Source organism: Amaranthus tricolor, chromosome 11, assembly GCF_026212465.1.
Source record: "Amaranthus tricolor cultivar Red isolate AtriRed21 chromosome 11, ASM2621246v1, whole genome shotgun sequence".
Classification (NCBI taxonomy): Eukaryota; Viridiplantae; Streptophyta; class Magnoliopsida; order Caryophyllales; family Amaranthaceae; genus Amaranthus; species Amaranthus tricolor.
Window position 1 is genome coordinate 1,510,674 of NC_080057.1, and position 12,500 is coordinate 1,523,173.

General features: G+C 31.0%; 2 protein-coding genes across 2 annotated transcripts in view; one reads left to right on the plus strand and one right to left on the minus strand.

The window, feature by feature from the left end:
- The first annotated feature begins 8,773 nt into the window (after nucleotides 1–8,773).
- Nucleotides 8,774–10,295, plus strand: LOC130826750 (protein CHLORORESPIRATORY REDUCTION 42, chloroplastic-like). Its single transcript, XM_057692319.1, has 2 exons — nucleotides 8,774–9,196; nucleotides 10,023–10,295. Exons 1-2 carry the CDS (start codon nucleotides 8,871–8,873, stop codon nucleotides 10,123–10,125), a joined length of 429 nt encoding a protein of 142 aa, XP_057548302.1. The 5' UTR covers nucleotides 8,774–8,870; the 3' UTR covers nucleotides 10,126–10,295.
- Nucleotides 10,296–11,423: 1,128 nt separating this feature from the next.
- LOC130826749 (uncharacterized) overlaps nucleotides 11,424–12,500 on the minus strand; it is a 9,528-nt gene continuing 8,451 nt past the window's right edge. The window contains exons 8-9 of the mRNA XM_057692318.1: nucleotides 12,240–12,444; nucleotides 11,424–12,154 (exon numbers count right to left, since the gene is read on the minus strand). Of these exons, the coding sequence (XP_057548301.1) occupies nucleotides 11,667–12,154; nucleotides 12,240–12,444 (693 nt within the window). The 3' untranslated portion in view covers nucleotides 11,424–11,666. The remainder of the gene's footprint in view (nucleotides 12,155–12,239; nucleotides 12,445–12,500) is intronic.

Here is a 12,500-nt window from a genome sequence, read left to right on the forward strand (position 1 = left end):
TGATTTTTTCTAGGCATTTCTCCATTGATGGGTTTAAGGGCAACCCAACACATGCTTCATTTGTTCATCGCATCAAATGAAGTTTTTTGAACTAACAACTTCACTTAAACTTAGGTTGTTGTTTCAAATGACGACTTAAATCTAAGACTAAGAAAAGCTTACTTTTCGAATTATTTATCTGTATTATGTGAAACTTATTTGTTTGATAATTCTTTTAGAAGAACCTTGTTAAAATAGTTCATACATTCGATATACACTAATTGGTGGGACGCTCCCCATGAAATCCTATTATGTTTAAAATTTATTTCAAATTGAAATAATTTACATGAAACAAATCAATTAATTGATTCGAAGTCAAAAGGTATAATTTTTAGGATAATTTGCTCAAAATAATCCCAACTATCACCCATTGGCCAAAATTAATCTCAATTATCAATTATTTTTTAATAATCCCAACTATTATCATAACTTGTTGATAACATACCTCTCCCCCTTGTTATCGGTTGCAACAGGTAACCATGAATTAAATTTTTTTTCCTTTTTTTTTTACTTAACTCTTCAAACCAGTCTTCCCCTTCAATTCATTACTCACTCAATTACATCCCCATTAATTCCTCCATAACTTTACACCTAAATCATTCCCTAATCTCTTCCTTCCCCAAAATCTTGTACAGTGATTAACATTTTGTAAGGGCAGTTTCTATGATTTGTATTAATCAAAACACTTATGCCATGATATACATTAACTTATGGCAGTAATGAAATGTTGATATTCATATTGATAATGCATTGTAGTACATTGCTTCCAATTACATTGAACAAACTTGTACAATGCTAAGTAAGTAGAAATACATTCACAAAACAGATGAACCGTGAGAACACAAGCATAATTCCTAAGGCCTTCACTATGCTATTGAGCTTTGCCTTTTCAATTTTGAGTGATGTAAAAACCTCTTCCATAGTCCTCTTCTTATGCTTTAATTTCAGAATTGTGTCAACTAAAGCTTCAATTTCAACTTCTAATTGTTCATGCTTGTCGATCTCATTAGTTGATTTTTTAACATCATCTTCCCACTTAAAAAATTTACTGTTGGTATCTTAGCACAACCGTAGAAAGAATCAATCAGGTATTATTTATATTTGGGGAAAAAATCAATTGAAAAAATTTTCAGAATTTTGAGCACTTATAGTCCAATTAGCACAACCATAGAATTAGTTTCCCGGCCTATTACCTCGTTTGGCAATCCTCAGTTGCGCAAGAAGACCATGGTAGCCTGTCAAACTTCCTCCATGAAGTGGACCTCTAGATTTGGGGTTTGAAAACTTAGAAGAACAAGCTGAATTCATTAACTTTAGGGAGATTAATATCATAGTTTGCAGGAATTTGAAGATTTTGGAGGATTAGTTTCAATTTGATTTTTTGGGGATTTAGGGTTCATCAATGGAGGTAGGAGTAATGGGGAGGAAGAAGAAGAAGGATTTAAGTAGATGGGGAGGGGTTCTAACGGCACAATGGTTACCTGTTGCAGCCGGTAACAAGGGGAAGGGTATATTATCAACAAATTATTATAATAGTTGGGATTATTAAAAAATAATTGATACTTGGGATTAATTTTGGCCAATGAGTGATAGTTGGGAATATTTTGAGCAAATTTTCCTAATTTTTATTTCAATTGATGAGATTTTCCTATTGTGATAGATGAAGATGATGTTGCTGCTACATGTTGATATTGTATATGCTGAGTTGCTCATTGATGTAGTTTTATAGTTGCTTGTTATGATGTTCTAATGTCACTACTATCTTTGTCTCTACCAATGTTAGGCTACTGTTGTTTCCTTGCTACTGCTCGTGTAAGTGGCAACAATGGGCTTTTTTTTGTGTGGCAAATTCAGTCAATGTGTTCAGAAGTAGTCTTTGACACTATTTCAATTGTGAGTCTGTTGCATTTGTACCAAAGAAGCCATACCAATTCAAAATGCATATCATTTAATATACAACAAACATTTTCTGCTTGAAACACATTGCTATTGTTTATGCATTACCTTTACGAAAGTGAACCAAATATTTAGCCATATCTTATGCGAAGATCGTTTTCACATAGAAGAATCCATCAACGAGGTTGACAAGCCTCCTATCCAACCATCAAAATTTTTAAAATGGCAAAAGAAAAATAACAATCTTTTACCAATTTGATTTTAATTGAGGAAACCAAAGCATTTAAAAGATAATAGTACAATTTTTGCTGAAGATAAAACAAAGACATGTATAGACTTACTATAGGATTGAATACATGACACATATATAGTTACTCCGAAAAAAATGCTATCTCGTTGCATTTTTAGTGTTTCTGATGAAGATTCAACTCTCTTAAATGATGATAATTCAAAAACACATATTAATTAAACAAATAAATTAAGTAATTATATTTAGTTGTTTAAGTTGGTCCAAAATCATGTTGAACATAAAATGAATAATTGATATGTATTTTTGTTCGAAATATTTTAAGTGTTGGTAGATAATTTAATAAACTAGCTAAGATTGAAATATGTTTGAAATATGCTTAAATGACTTAAGTTTATCTTAAGGTTGAATTTATAAGTTTTGAAATAAGTTTAAATGCTTTTAAGATAATTATGTTTAAGATAAGGTTACTTTCGTAATTATTATTTGAAATATTTTAATAGGTCAAAGTATATTAAAATTAACTTTAAAATATTTTAATAGGTCAAAATATATTGAAATTAAGTTTGAATAAAAAATAAAGTATGTTTGAATATTTGAATATATTATTACACGTTTTATTTTAAACGTTTAGATATATTATGTTATTAAAATTTGAATTTGAATTTAAAATGTGAGTTTAAGATATTTAGAAGATTAAATGTTAAAATATAGGTTTCACACGTTTTGTAGTATACGGTTTATATTTGAAATTAAATAAGTTGTTAAGCTATGCTAATTAAAGAGTTTCCCTATAAATAAGATGACAATTTAAATTGATACTAAAAATAGGAAAATACAATTTAAATTAATGCTCAAAATAGGAATTAATTTTGAATAATTATTTACACGTAGAATTATCTGTTTTTGCTGAGTTTTCAATATCTTGTATGAGTTCTAATGTGGTAGCACAACAATGGTTGATAATAACAAATTACAGCACACAATGACGTAATTATATGAGCTGTCAGTGCAACGTCAGTTTGAGTTAAAGTTCAAGATCTTGAAGACTGGCACAGATTAACCAGATTAACGAATTTGACGGATGAAGCTTTCTTGCTCTTCAAGGATATGTTGAGGCGTGACATATATAAGTATAAGGCTTCGTTCAAGAATTAAGATTGCATCTCTTCTTACAATTTTCTCTCTTATTGACTTAAGATCTAGTGTTCTTTAAACGTTCAAAAGAGTTGTAATTCTTAGTTCTTCTAGCTCTTACAATTTGTAATAGGATTAAGTGTTAAAAAGAGTGAGAATTTTCATATATTAATACGCCTAACCTTAGAATACTTTTTAAAGTCTTCAACTTGTAATCTCTATTGTGAGATGGGATTTGCTTTTATTAAGGACTTGTAAGACGTTCTTCAAGGGGAAAAACATGGTGAGAGAAGATAGAAAGATCTTCTAGGTTGTCTTAAAGTCTATTAAGGCATTGAAATCCTACGGGCTGGAAGAGAACCCATAGGCGGGGAGTAGGTTTTTTAGATCCGAACCTCGTTAACATATCGTGTGTTATTGTTTAAGTTTATTTCCGCACATAAGTTATAGTTTTATTAATCGACCTAAAATTGTTCCAGAAAACATTTTTGAAAGGTCACCCAAGCGCTTGAGCTAATCTTCCAGACAAAAATTTTAAACGGGCATACTCTCTATTCACCCCTTCTAGAGAGTATTTGTCTATTTGACCTTCTATCAACTTTCATCTGATGTTGTCTAGGCTGAAGGAATGACAATAATCTTGCATCCATATGAGGCAAGGCTTCTCAGATTGTTATGCTTGATCCTAAAATCATGCAACCAGCACAAAACACACTAATGATGCTTAAAAGTTTTACGAATCTTCATCAAGATGGAAAAAATGGGTTCATGCTAGATTATTGTATTATATGAACAACCTTTTTTAATTAGTAAATTGATGGAAAAATTACCATAAATGATACAATATTTTGCTTATTTTCCTGTAAAAATACGTTATATGACAAAAAGTGATTGGTAAATTAGCTAATAAACTAAAGTTGATATTATTCTAAAAAAAATAAGTTGGTGTTATTCATAGTTAATTAAAAATTGGTATAGTTATAAGAAAACTAAGAAATGATTATATTAATGATAATATCATTAATATTTAAAACTTCCATCACTCGGGTTCATGCCAAATTCATAATAGAATTTCCATTAGTCATTATAGTTCATTATAATTTAATTCAATGGCTTCTCTCAAAAGCAATCATAAAAAATTTCATCAAGAAGAATCCTAGAACTCATAACCAGGTCAATAGAAAGCATCCAAAGCCCTCTTGTATGCATTAAATCAGTCAATCTTCGTCCACCAACGGGTGAGAGTTCCAACAATCCAAAATCTGCACCTCGTATGGATTAAAAATCAATTAGAAACCCATGTCAAATCAAATCAAAAAGCAAACAACAAAAAGTTACCAAAATAGTTTGAAAAATTATGGATTAAAAGAGAGACAAAGAATTCAACAAGAAAAAATGTGAAACTCGAATAAAAAACGTGAAAAAATGCAGATTAAAAGAGAGACAAAGAATTTACCCAAAAATGGCATGAACTAAATTAGGGTTCATGTTTTACAATTTCACATTTTTTTTGAGGAATTAGGAACCCCAATTTACACAACCCCAACCTTACTACAATTTGTTAAAACTATGTAGGATTAATAAGCGAAATCAAACATTATTTGTAGATAAGGAAATTCAATCAAAATCTTCCTTTTTATTTGTTAGAACTATTATCTGATTTTGTTGAATTGAATGGCAGGATCTGAGCGAGACATTTTCGAATAAAATGGCAGAACATAAGTGAATCGAGCCTGAAAGAAAATGAGATAGGAAGAAAATAAGAGAAAAAATGAGAAAGAAAATAAGAGAGAACAGAAAATGAAAAAGAAACAACCAAGGATAAAAATATTGCTAAGTTAAGACAAATGAATAGTACCACATTTAGAGGTGTTTATTCGGATGATTGGGTCGGTTTCGAACGGGTGTCATTCGATTCAGTTGTATTTCGAATCGGTTATTTTTAGGATGCATATTACGGCGGGTCACACTCGGGTCAAGTCGGTTGGTCACGGTTCGGTTGAAGATCAGATATTTAAGCTATCGGGTTAGCATCGGTTCGATATCGATAGAAGTTTGTGTTGAGTAGTCAATCGGTCTCGGACTGTCATCGGTTAATAATTGGTTCGGTTTTACCAGATACAGATGGAGTTTGGGTATTATTTTCCCGTAGAATTCGACTACGAATTACTAATTGCTATAGATCGAGTCAATATCAGATTAAGTTAGACATTTTTTTAATAGATGATAAGATTCCCCTTAGTTAAGGCAAAATAGTTAAAATGTAAATTAGTTAATGATTATTACTTTGTTACTTTTACTTGTTTAACTGTAAATTAAAATTAAAGTTTTATCATTTTTCATCTAATTTGATTAAAAATAGTTAAATAAACATTGACCATTGATTATTAACTCTATATGAAACCATGTATGTATAAAATTTAATTTATTAAAATTTCTATTACTTTATTAGATTAACTAATAAGATGATTGAATATGAGTCGATCATACCTCTATGTTAAAAATTGGTTCAGGTTTACAGCATTTCGATTAAAAATTCGTTCGGGTTAAGTCAGTTTTAGCCGGATCAAGTTCGGTTTTGAGCATGATTCAGGTCGGGTATGACTCGGGTCGGTCACTATTAGGTTCGGGTAATCTTAGTTAACGGTTATATGTTGGTTATAAAAATCGGTCGCAGTTCAGGTTCGATTTTACGATTTTCGATCGTAAATCGGTTCGGGCGCAATTTCGGTTCGAATAATGTTGGTTCGATAAACATAATAAAGAAACATATTTTTAGATCGGTTAACTTTCGATTTCGGTTCGGATATTCGAGTCGGGTAGGGGTGTCAAACAGGTCGGGTTGGGTCGTTTTCAGGTTCGGGTCATATATAAATGGGTCAGTAGACCCTTGACCTGAACCTGACCCATTTAATTAAATGGGTCAAAAATTGAAACCCCGACCTGATCTGTAGCAGGTCGAGTCAACTTGATAATGACCCATTTAATCTGCTTTTTTTTTCAGGTCATTAAACCCATATATTTCAGGTCATTTGACCCATTTGACCCATATATTATAAAAACTAATTCATGGCTAACACTGTAAAACATACTTGCATCCATTAATGGAGTTGATAATTTTGCTAAGAATAATTGAACACTGTAAAACATACTCTAAAACATACTGTAAAATATGACAAAAACACTGTAAAATAACATACTTGCATCCATTAATGGAGTTGAAAATCGAACACAGTACAAGCTTCATAAAGAAAGATTCCAGATCTCAATCCAAACACCATTTTTATTAAGTTTTTTGAATTGAAAAATAAAAAAAAATCGAAAACATTCCAAATCAGAAAAAATCGATCAAAAAAAATCAGAAAAATGGAAAAAAAAGAAATAATTCTTACCTTGGGCATAGTCACACTGAGAAGAAGTTGCCGCAGAGAAGAGGAAGGAGAAGGGCGAAGGCGCAGTCGCACTGTCGCACAGAGACTGGAGTGGAGAGGAATTGAGGAAGGCGCCGTTTCAAACTTTCACTGGGTTTATGATTATTTTAGGTTTTTAGGGTTTATGATATACCACTTGGGCCTTGGCACTTATCCAGTTATCTTAGTTATCTTTATTCTTTATGACTTTTTAAAAAATTTTCAATGGGTTAAATATGGGTCGACCTGACCTGATTGACCCATTTAATAAATGGGTTAAACAGGTTTTTTCGGGTTTAAATATTCAACCTGAACCTAACCCATTAAATAAACAGATCAGGCCGGGTTGACCCATTTAATTAATTGGGTCAAAAATCTAAACCCAAAGCCGCTAATTTCGGGTCAATTTCAGATCAGGTTAGCAGGTCGGGTCAGCTTTTGCCAGCCCTTAGTCGGGTCACATTTGATGAGCTCACATTGCAATCATGGAGCACTCTGATTTCTTTCAACTACACATGGCAGAAGCTTAAAATCTACTATTCATTAGATAGAAAAACGAATAGTGTTAAGCCTATTCTTCTTCTTTTTTTTTCTCTTTTTTTATTTTTTTTATTTTTTTTAATTTATAATAGATAGAAATAGATAGATAGATAGTAGATATATAAATAGATAGATTTAATATACTCTCTCATATACATCTTAATAGTTCTATTAGACCGAACACATTTACCAATGTAATAATTCTATTATTAATATCTCTAATTCTGCATAATTAAAATTTTTAAAAAGTTGAAATTAATGATTTATGCGTTGAAATGAAATAAACAAGATTTCACCTATCTTTGTTATAACTTATATATTAAGAATAAAATGTATATTAAGACTGATTGAAGAACAATGTCAAAAGTCAAATGGTACTAATAACGAGGGAGTGATAGATATACTATACTAATAACTAGGGAGTGATAGATATACTATTCTGTTCTCTTTGATTTGCATCAAAGGAGAATTTAGTTATTTTAAAGAAAGGGGTAATAAATAAAGAGAGAATGAATTGTGTAGATGAAATTAAAAAAATCTTAAAATGTTAGATGGGGTTAAAAGAAAGTGGTGGACCATTATTTAAAAATAGAAATAATGTTAATTAAGTGAGATAGACCAAGATGAAAAATAATGCAAATTCAATGGAACAGAGAGAGTAATAGATAAAACTGCTAGATAGATAATTGATACCCCCTCCGTTCTTTTTTGATCTTCCACTTTGGGTTTTTCACACATATTAAGGAAGATAGAATCTTTGGGTTGTAGTGAGTATTATTTTAATTAAATAGTAGTGTGAAGTAATGATTGTATTGGAAGTATGAGGTTGTAGTGGGTATTATTTTAATTAAATAGTAATGTGAAGTAATGATTGTATTGAAAGTATGAGAGAGAAAATAATTTTAAATAAAAGAAAAGGGGTACATTAAAAGAATAAGGGGATCTTTAGGGGTAAAAGTGGGATAAAAAATTTCTAAAAATGGAAAGTATTCTAAAGTGGAAAAACTTTTGAAACCACCAGTTATAGTAATGTGGAAGATCAAAAAAGAACGGAGGGAGTAATTGATAGATATAATAGATACACTCCTACAATTTTTTTTAAGAAAAATTACCTATAATAATCCAATTTTTTCATGATTTTCTTACAATAATCCTATTTATTTATTAATCATGAATAATCCCAACTTTAAGGGGTATTTGCCTAGAGTAAACTTAGGTAACCCGTTAATCTGCTATAACAAGTTTTTTTTTTAAATGTTAAATTAAAATAAAATATTAAAAAAAATATTAAAAAATATTTTCTCTAATTTTATTTTAATTTTTAATTTACTTTTTTAGTAAATTATCTATTATAGCAGGTCAATGGGTTACCTAAGTTTACTCTAAGCAAATACCCTATAAAATTAAAATTATTTATGGTTAATCAATAGATAAGAATATTATAGGAAAATCATAAAAAAAAGTTGGATTATTCTATATAAATGTTTTTTTTTTATGTATCCGCATAAAAGATTTTCCTAATGCCAGCATTATCACAAGTTATAATTAAAGGACTCGAACACCACACAAACGTTCCCCACATCTTAAACTATTAATCATCAATGTCACTTTCTTTATCTTCCATTGTATGTAAGCCATGTCCAAACTCTCAAACCTGTTCAAGTGCTTCAACGTTTTTGCATCCCATAATAACTCGAGTTCAAGCTCGAGTTCAAGCTGAAGGTGGAGCTCGAGCTCGAGGTTTTGCGTGTAAGTGTGAGTTGAATGAGCAATCGCTATCGTCGGAATCGACGAGAAAAGATGCATTGAAGTTGGGCATCGGAACACCAGTTATTATTGTTGAAGCTCCTAAAATGATTAAGACTGCTGCTTCTGTTCCTTGCCTTAGAGTCAATGCTGGCTTGGTTAATCCCGGTGATGTTGGAAGGTAAATTATTTTGGGTGTTTGGTAAATGACTTATTAAGCAATATTAGCTTATTTTGATATAAATAAAGGATTGAGTGGTCAAATCAGTCATTTCTAATTTTTATTAAACTAGCTGGTTGAAACAACTTATTAATACAGATATACTGTTTTTGAACAAGCTGCTTATAACAACGTGTTCAAAATCAGCTGGTCAATCTAATTAATAAAATCAACTGGTAAAATCAACCACTATAATCAACTATCTGCTACTAGCTATTAGCTGTTTGCTAAATATTTTTTACTTGTTATTTCTTAATTTTACTTGGTTAGGGAAATTTTCAAAGAAAATGTTAGGATTATAATTATTTTAATTTTGGATAAGAATAGTATACCGTAAGAAGAAAGGAGAAATTGATTTTGCTATAAATGATAAGAATTAAATCTCTATTATAATAGTGGAACAGTGTTAAATTAGGCTGGACTTATTGTAAATGTCAGCATATTAACGGGGGGACACAAGTGTACACACTTCATTATTCAAAGAGATATATACCATCCCAAAACCATATGGCAATGGGAAGAAGGTCTCTAATAGCTTATAAAGTGTGCACACCATTTTCAATTTATCGATGTGGGACAACTCATCCCAACAAATAGAAAGCTTTTGATTGATTTCGGGGCAATGCTATAGAAATCATAAGCGACAAAAATTGATTTTTCTATAGATGCTAAAAATTGAAGTAATTATGTATTTTAACATAGCAATTCTTAATGAGTTTATTTATTTATTTATCTATCTATTTATTATTAATTAATTTATTTATTTATTTATTTATTGTATTTGTAGGATCGTTACTAGGAAACCTATGGATGTATGGGCTGTTCGATTGAACATTGGAACTTATCTTATAGATAGAAAGTACTTTAAACCACTGGAACTGGATGAATGAGGAGTAGTGGAGTGTTATGAATATGATGGTTCTTCTTAAGTTTTACTATTGATTTTGTTTTCTTTATTTCTTTTGCTATATATGGAAATAGTGTAGATAGAACTAGTACCTCTGTTTTATTATACTTGTTTCTGATACTAGTATTTTTATAACACAAATGTTACAATCAAGTGCGAGTATTTCAAAATGGAGAAAGTATAGTTCTTATATGTTTTAGTGACCTTTAAGAAAATCCCATAAGCCCAAGAGAAATAAGTGTTGGCTTCTTTAAGCACTTAAAGAGCTTCACTATTTTTCAAAGTTATATAGACATAGCAGGATTATCCACCAAATATTATATGTAAATTCATAACCTACTATTTTTAGTGATATTTCATATTTCTCAAATGTAAGTATTTCCAACATCCATCAATATGACCTATTCCTTTTGTCTCAAAACAATAGTGTTAAAATAAGTTCAATACAAATTAATAGTGCAATGAATCAGTAACAAATAACATGTATAATTCGGTAAAATTAAGTTTGATGGAGTTTTGTTTCAATTAGAGAGCAAGTATTATGTTTTTACAGGAGATTCTAAGTTAGACTCTCGCTTGGCTCTCAGTATACAATACAATCTCTAACAAAAGTTTGATTCAGCCAATACAAATTTATTGAGTAAAAATACATTTAGTTTAGAAAATTAAAACTGCAAGCAATCTCTTGTGAGACCTTCTTTTGTAAAGATGGCTCTCAAAACTCCAGCTCAAATCTAATTTATATTAATTTTTTTTTAAAAAAACTAAGGTGCACGTGTGGAGTGGAAAGTGAAAAGTCACATAATATATTTGGAATTATAGCAATATTTATTTGGGGTTATAACATAATATATTTGGTATTATACCAGTATATATTTGGGGGTTATAACATAATTTATTTGGAGTTATAACATTCCATTATATTCATGTTAAAACCCCAAATAAATTATGTTATAACCCCCAAATATATGCTGGTATCACACTAAATATATTATGTTATAACCCAAGATAAATGTTGTTATAACCCCAAATATATTATATGACTTTTCATATTCCATTTCACACACGAATGTCAGTTTTTTTTAAATTAACATAAATTAGATTTTAGCTGGGCTTTTGAGAGTCCTCTTTACAAAAGACGGCCTCAAGTAAGAATTTGTGTTACAACTGAGGAGAGAACATGGTCTAAATATGTAAAACATAGATAGTTCAAAATATGTATATCATATACAATAAAAAACACTTGATTAGAATAAGTGAGAGTAATAGTACTATATATGATTGTTTTAATTTTTCATTCAAGATTCAAATTAATAGTGTTAAGATTTCGGACATTAATACCTTTTTATAATAAAAATAAATATATAAATTTCACATACATAGTACTATATGTAATGTTTAATCCGATTGCAAGATTTCTAGACAAATAAAACCAATTGCAGGGCAAAATAGAATGCTCTTAGGCTTTGAATCCCCTTAATACTACTAAATTTTAGTACTTGGTACTTACATGATATTTGAATCTTAGTATCCTTTGGTAGAATTCGTTGTAAGCCCGAACCCAAATGGAAACAATGGATTGTAATGCTTGTCACCCACATTCATTGGTAATTGATCAACCGACTTGAACCATGTTCGCGCTAACTTGCCAGTAAATCTATAGTCACCAAAGAGCATATCGGTAACACCTTGACCTTCTGTTCCTGGAAGCCATGCAGCGACAAGGGCATCCATGATTTCTAAGTAAGGTTGGATAACAACAGGCCTGCCTGAAATGATCACTACCACACATTTAACCGACCCACAAACATTCTTGATTGTGCTTGGCCCTGGCTCGAGAATTGTCAAGTTCATGCTATCGCCTTTGGTCTCAGCATAAGGCGGCTCTCCTACAACTACAATTGCATAGGAGAATTCACCAGATTTCACAAAGTTCGGGTCTGGGTTCTCGTTGAACACTACTTGGGTCCTTGGATCAACTGTGCTCTTCACGGCAGTCAATATTGTTGTACCTATTTATTAAATTTATTGGTCAAAAGTCACAAACAATGTTTAAAATTTGTAAGCAATGCAAGTTCGATGTTAGTTTGCTCATACCCCTGGTAAGGTCATTTCCGGTAGCACCTTGCCACTCGATAGTCCATCCACCACATTGGTTGCCCAAGTTATCAGCATGGGATCCAGCCACTAGTATTTTGGGTGCCTTCTTCGGTAGTGGAAGTAAAGGCTTGGAAGCTGATTTTCCATTCTTCAAAAGAACAAGAGATTTTCGGACAGCTTCTCGTGCCAAGTCCCTGTGCTTCTGCTCGAGAGAATTAAAAATCGAGTAAGCAGAGAAAACAGGACTGCGGTTTATTT

Excerpts from the sequence above, each read along its gene's own strand:
- LOC130826750 (XM_057692319.1), top strand. The coding sequence starts at position 8,871 with ATGTCACTTTCTTTATCTTCCATTGTATGTAAGCCATGTCCAAACTCT. Across the intron at positions 9,197-10,022 it reads AATCCCGGTGATGTTGGAAG|GATCGTTACTAGGAAACCTA; the intron begins GTAAATTATTTT and ends TTGTATTTGTAG.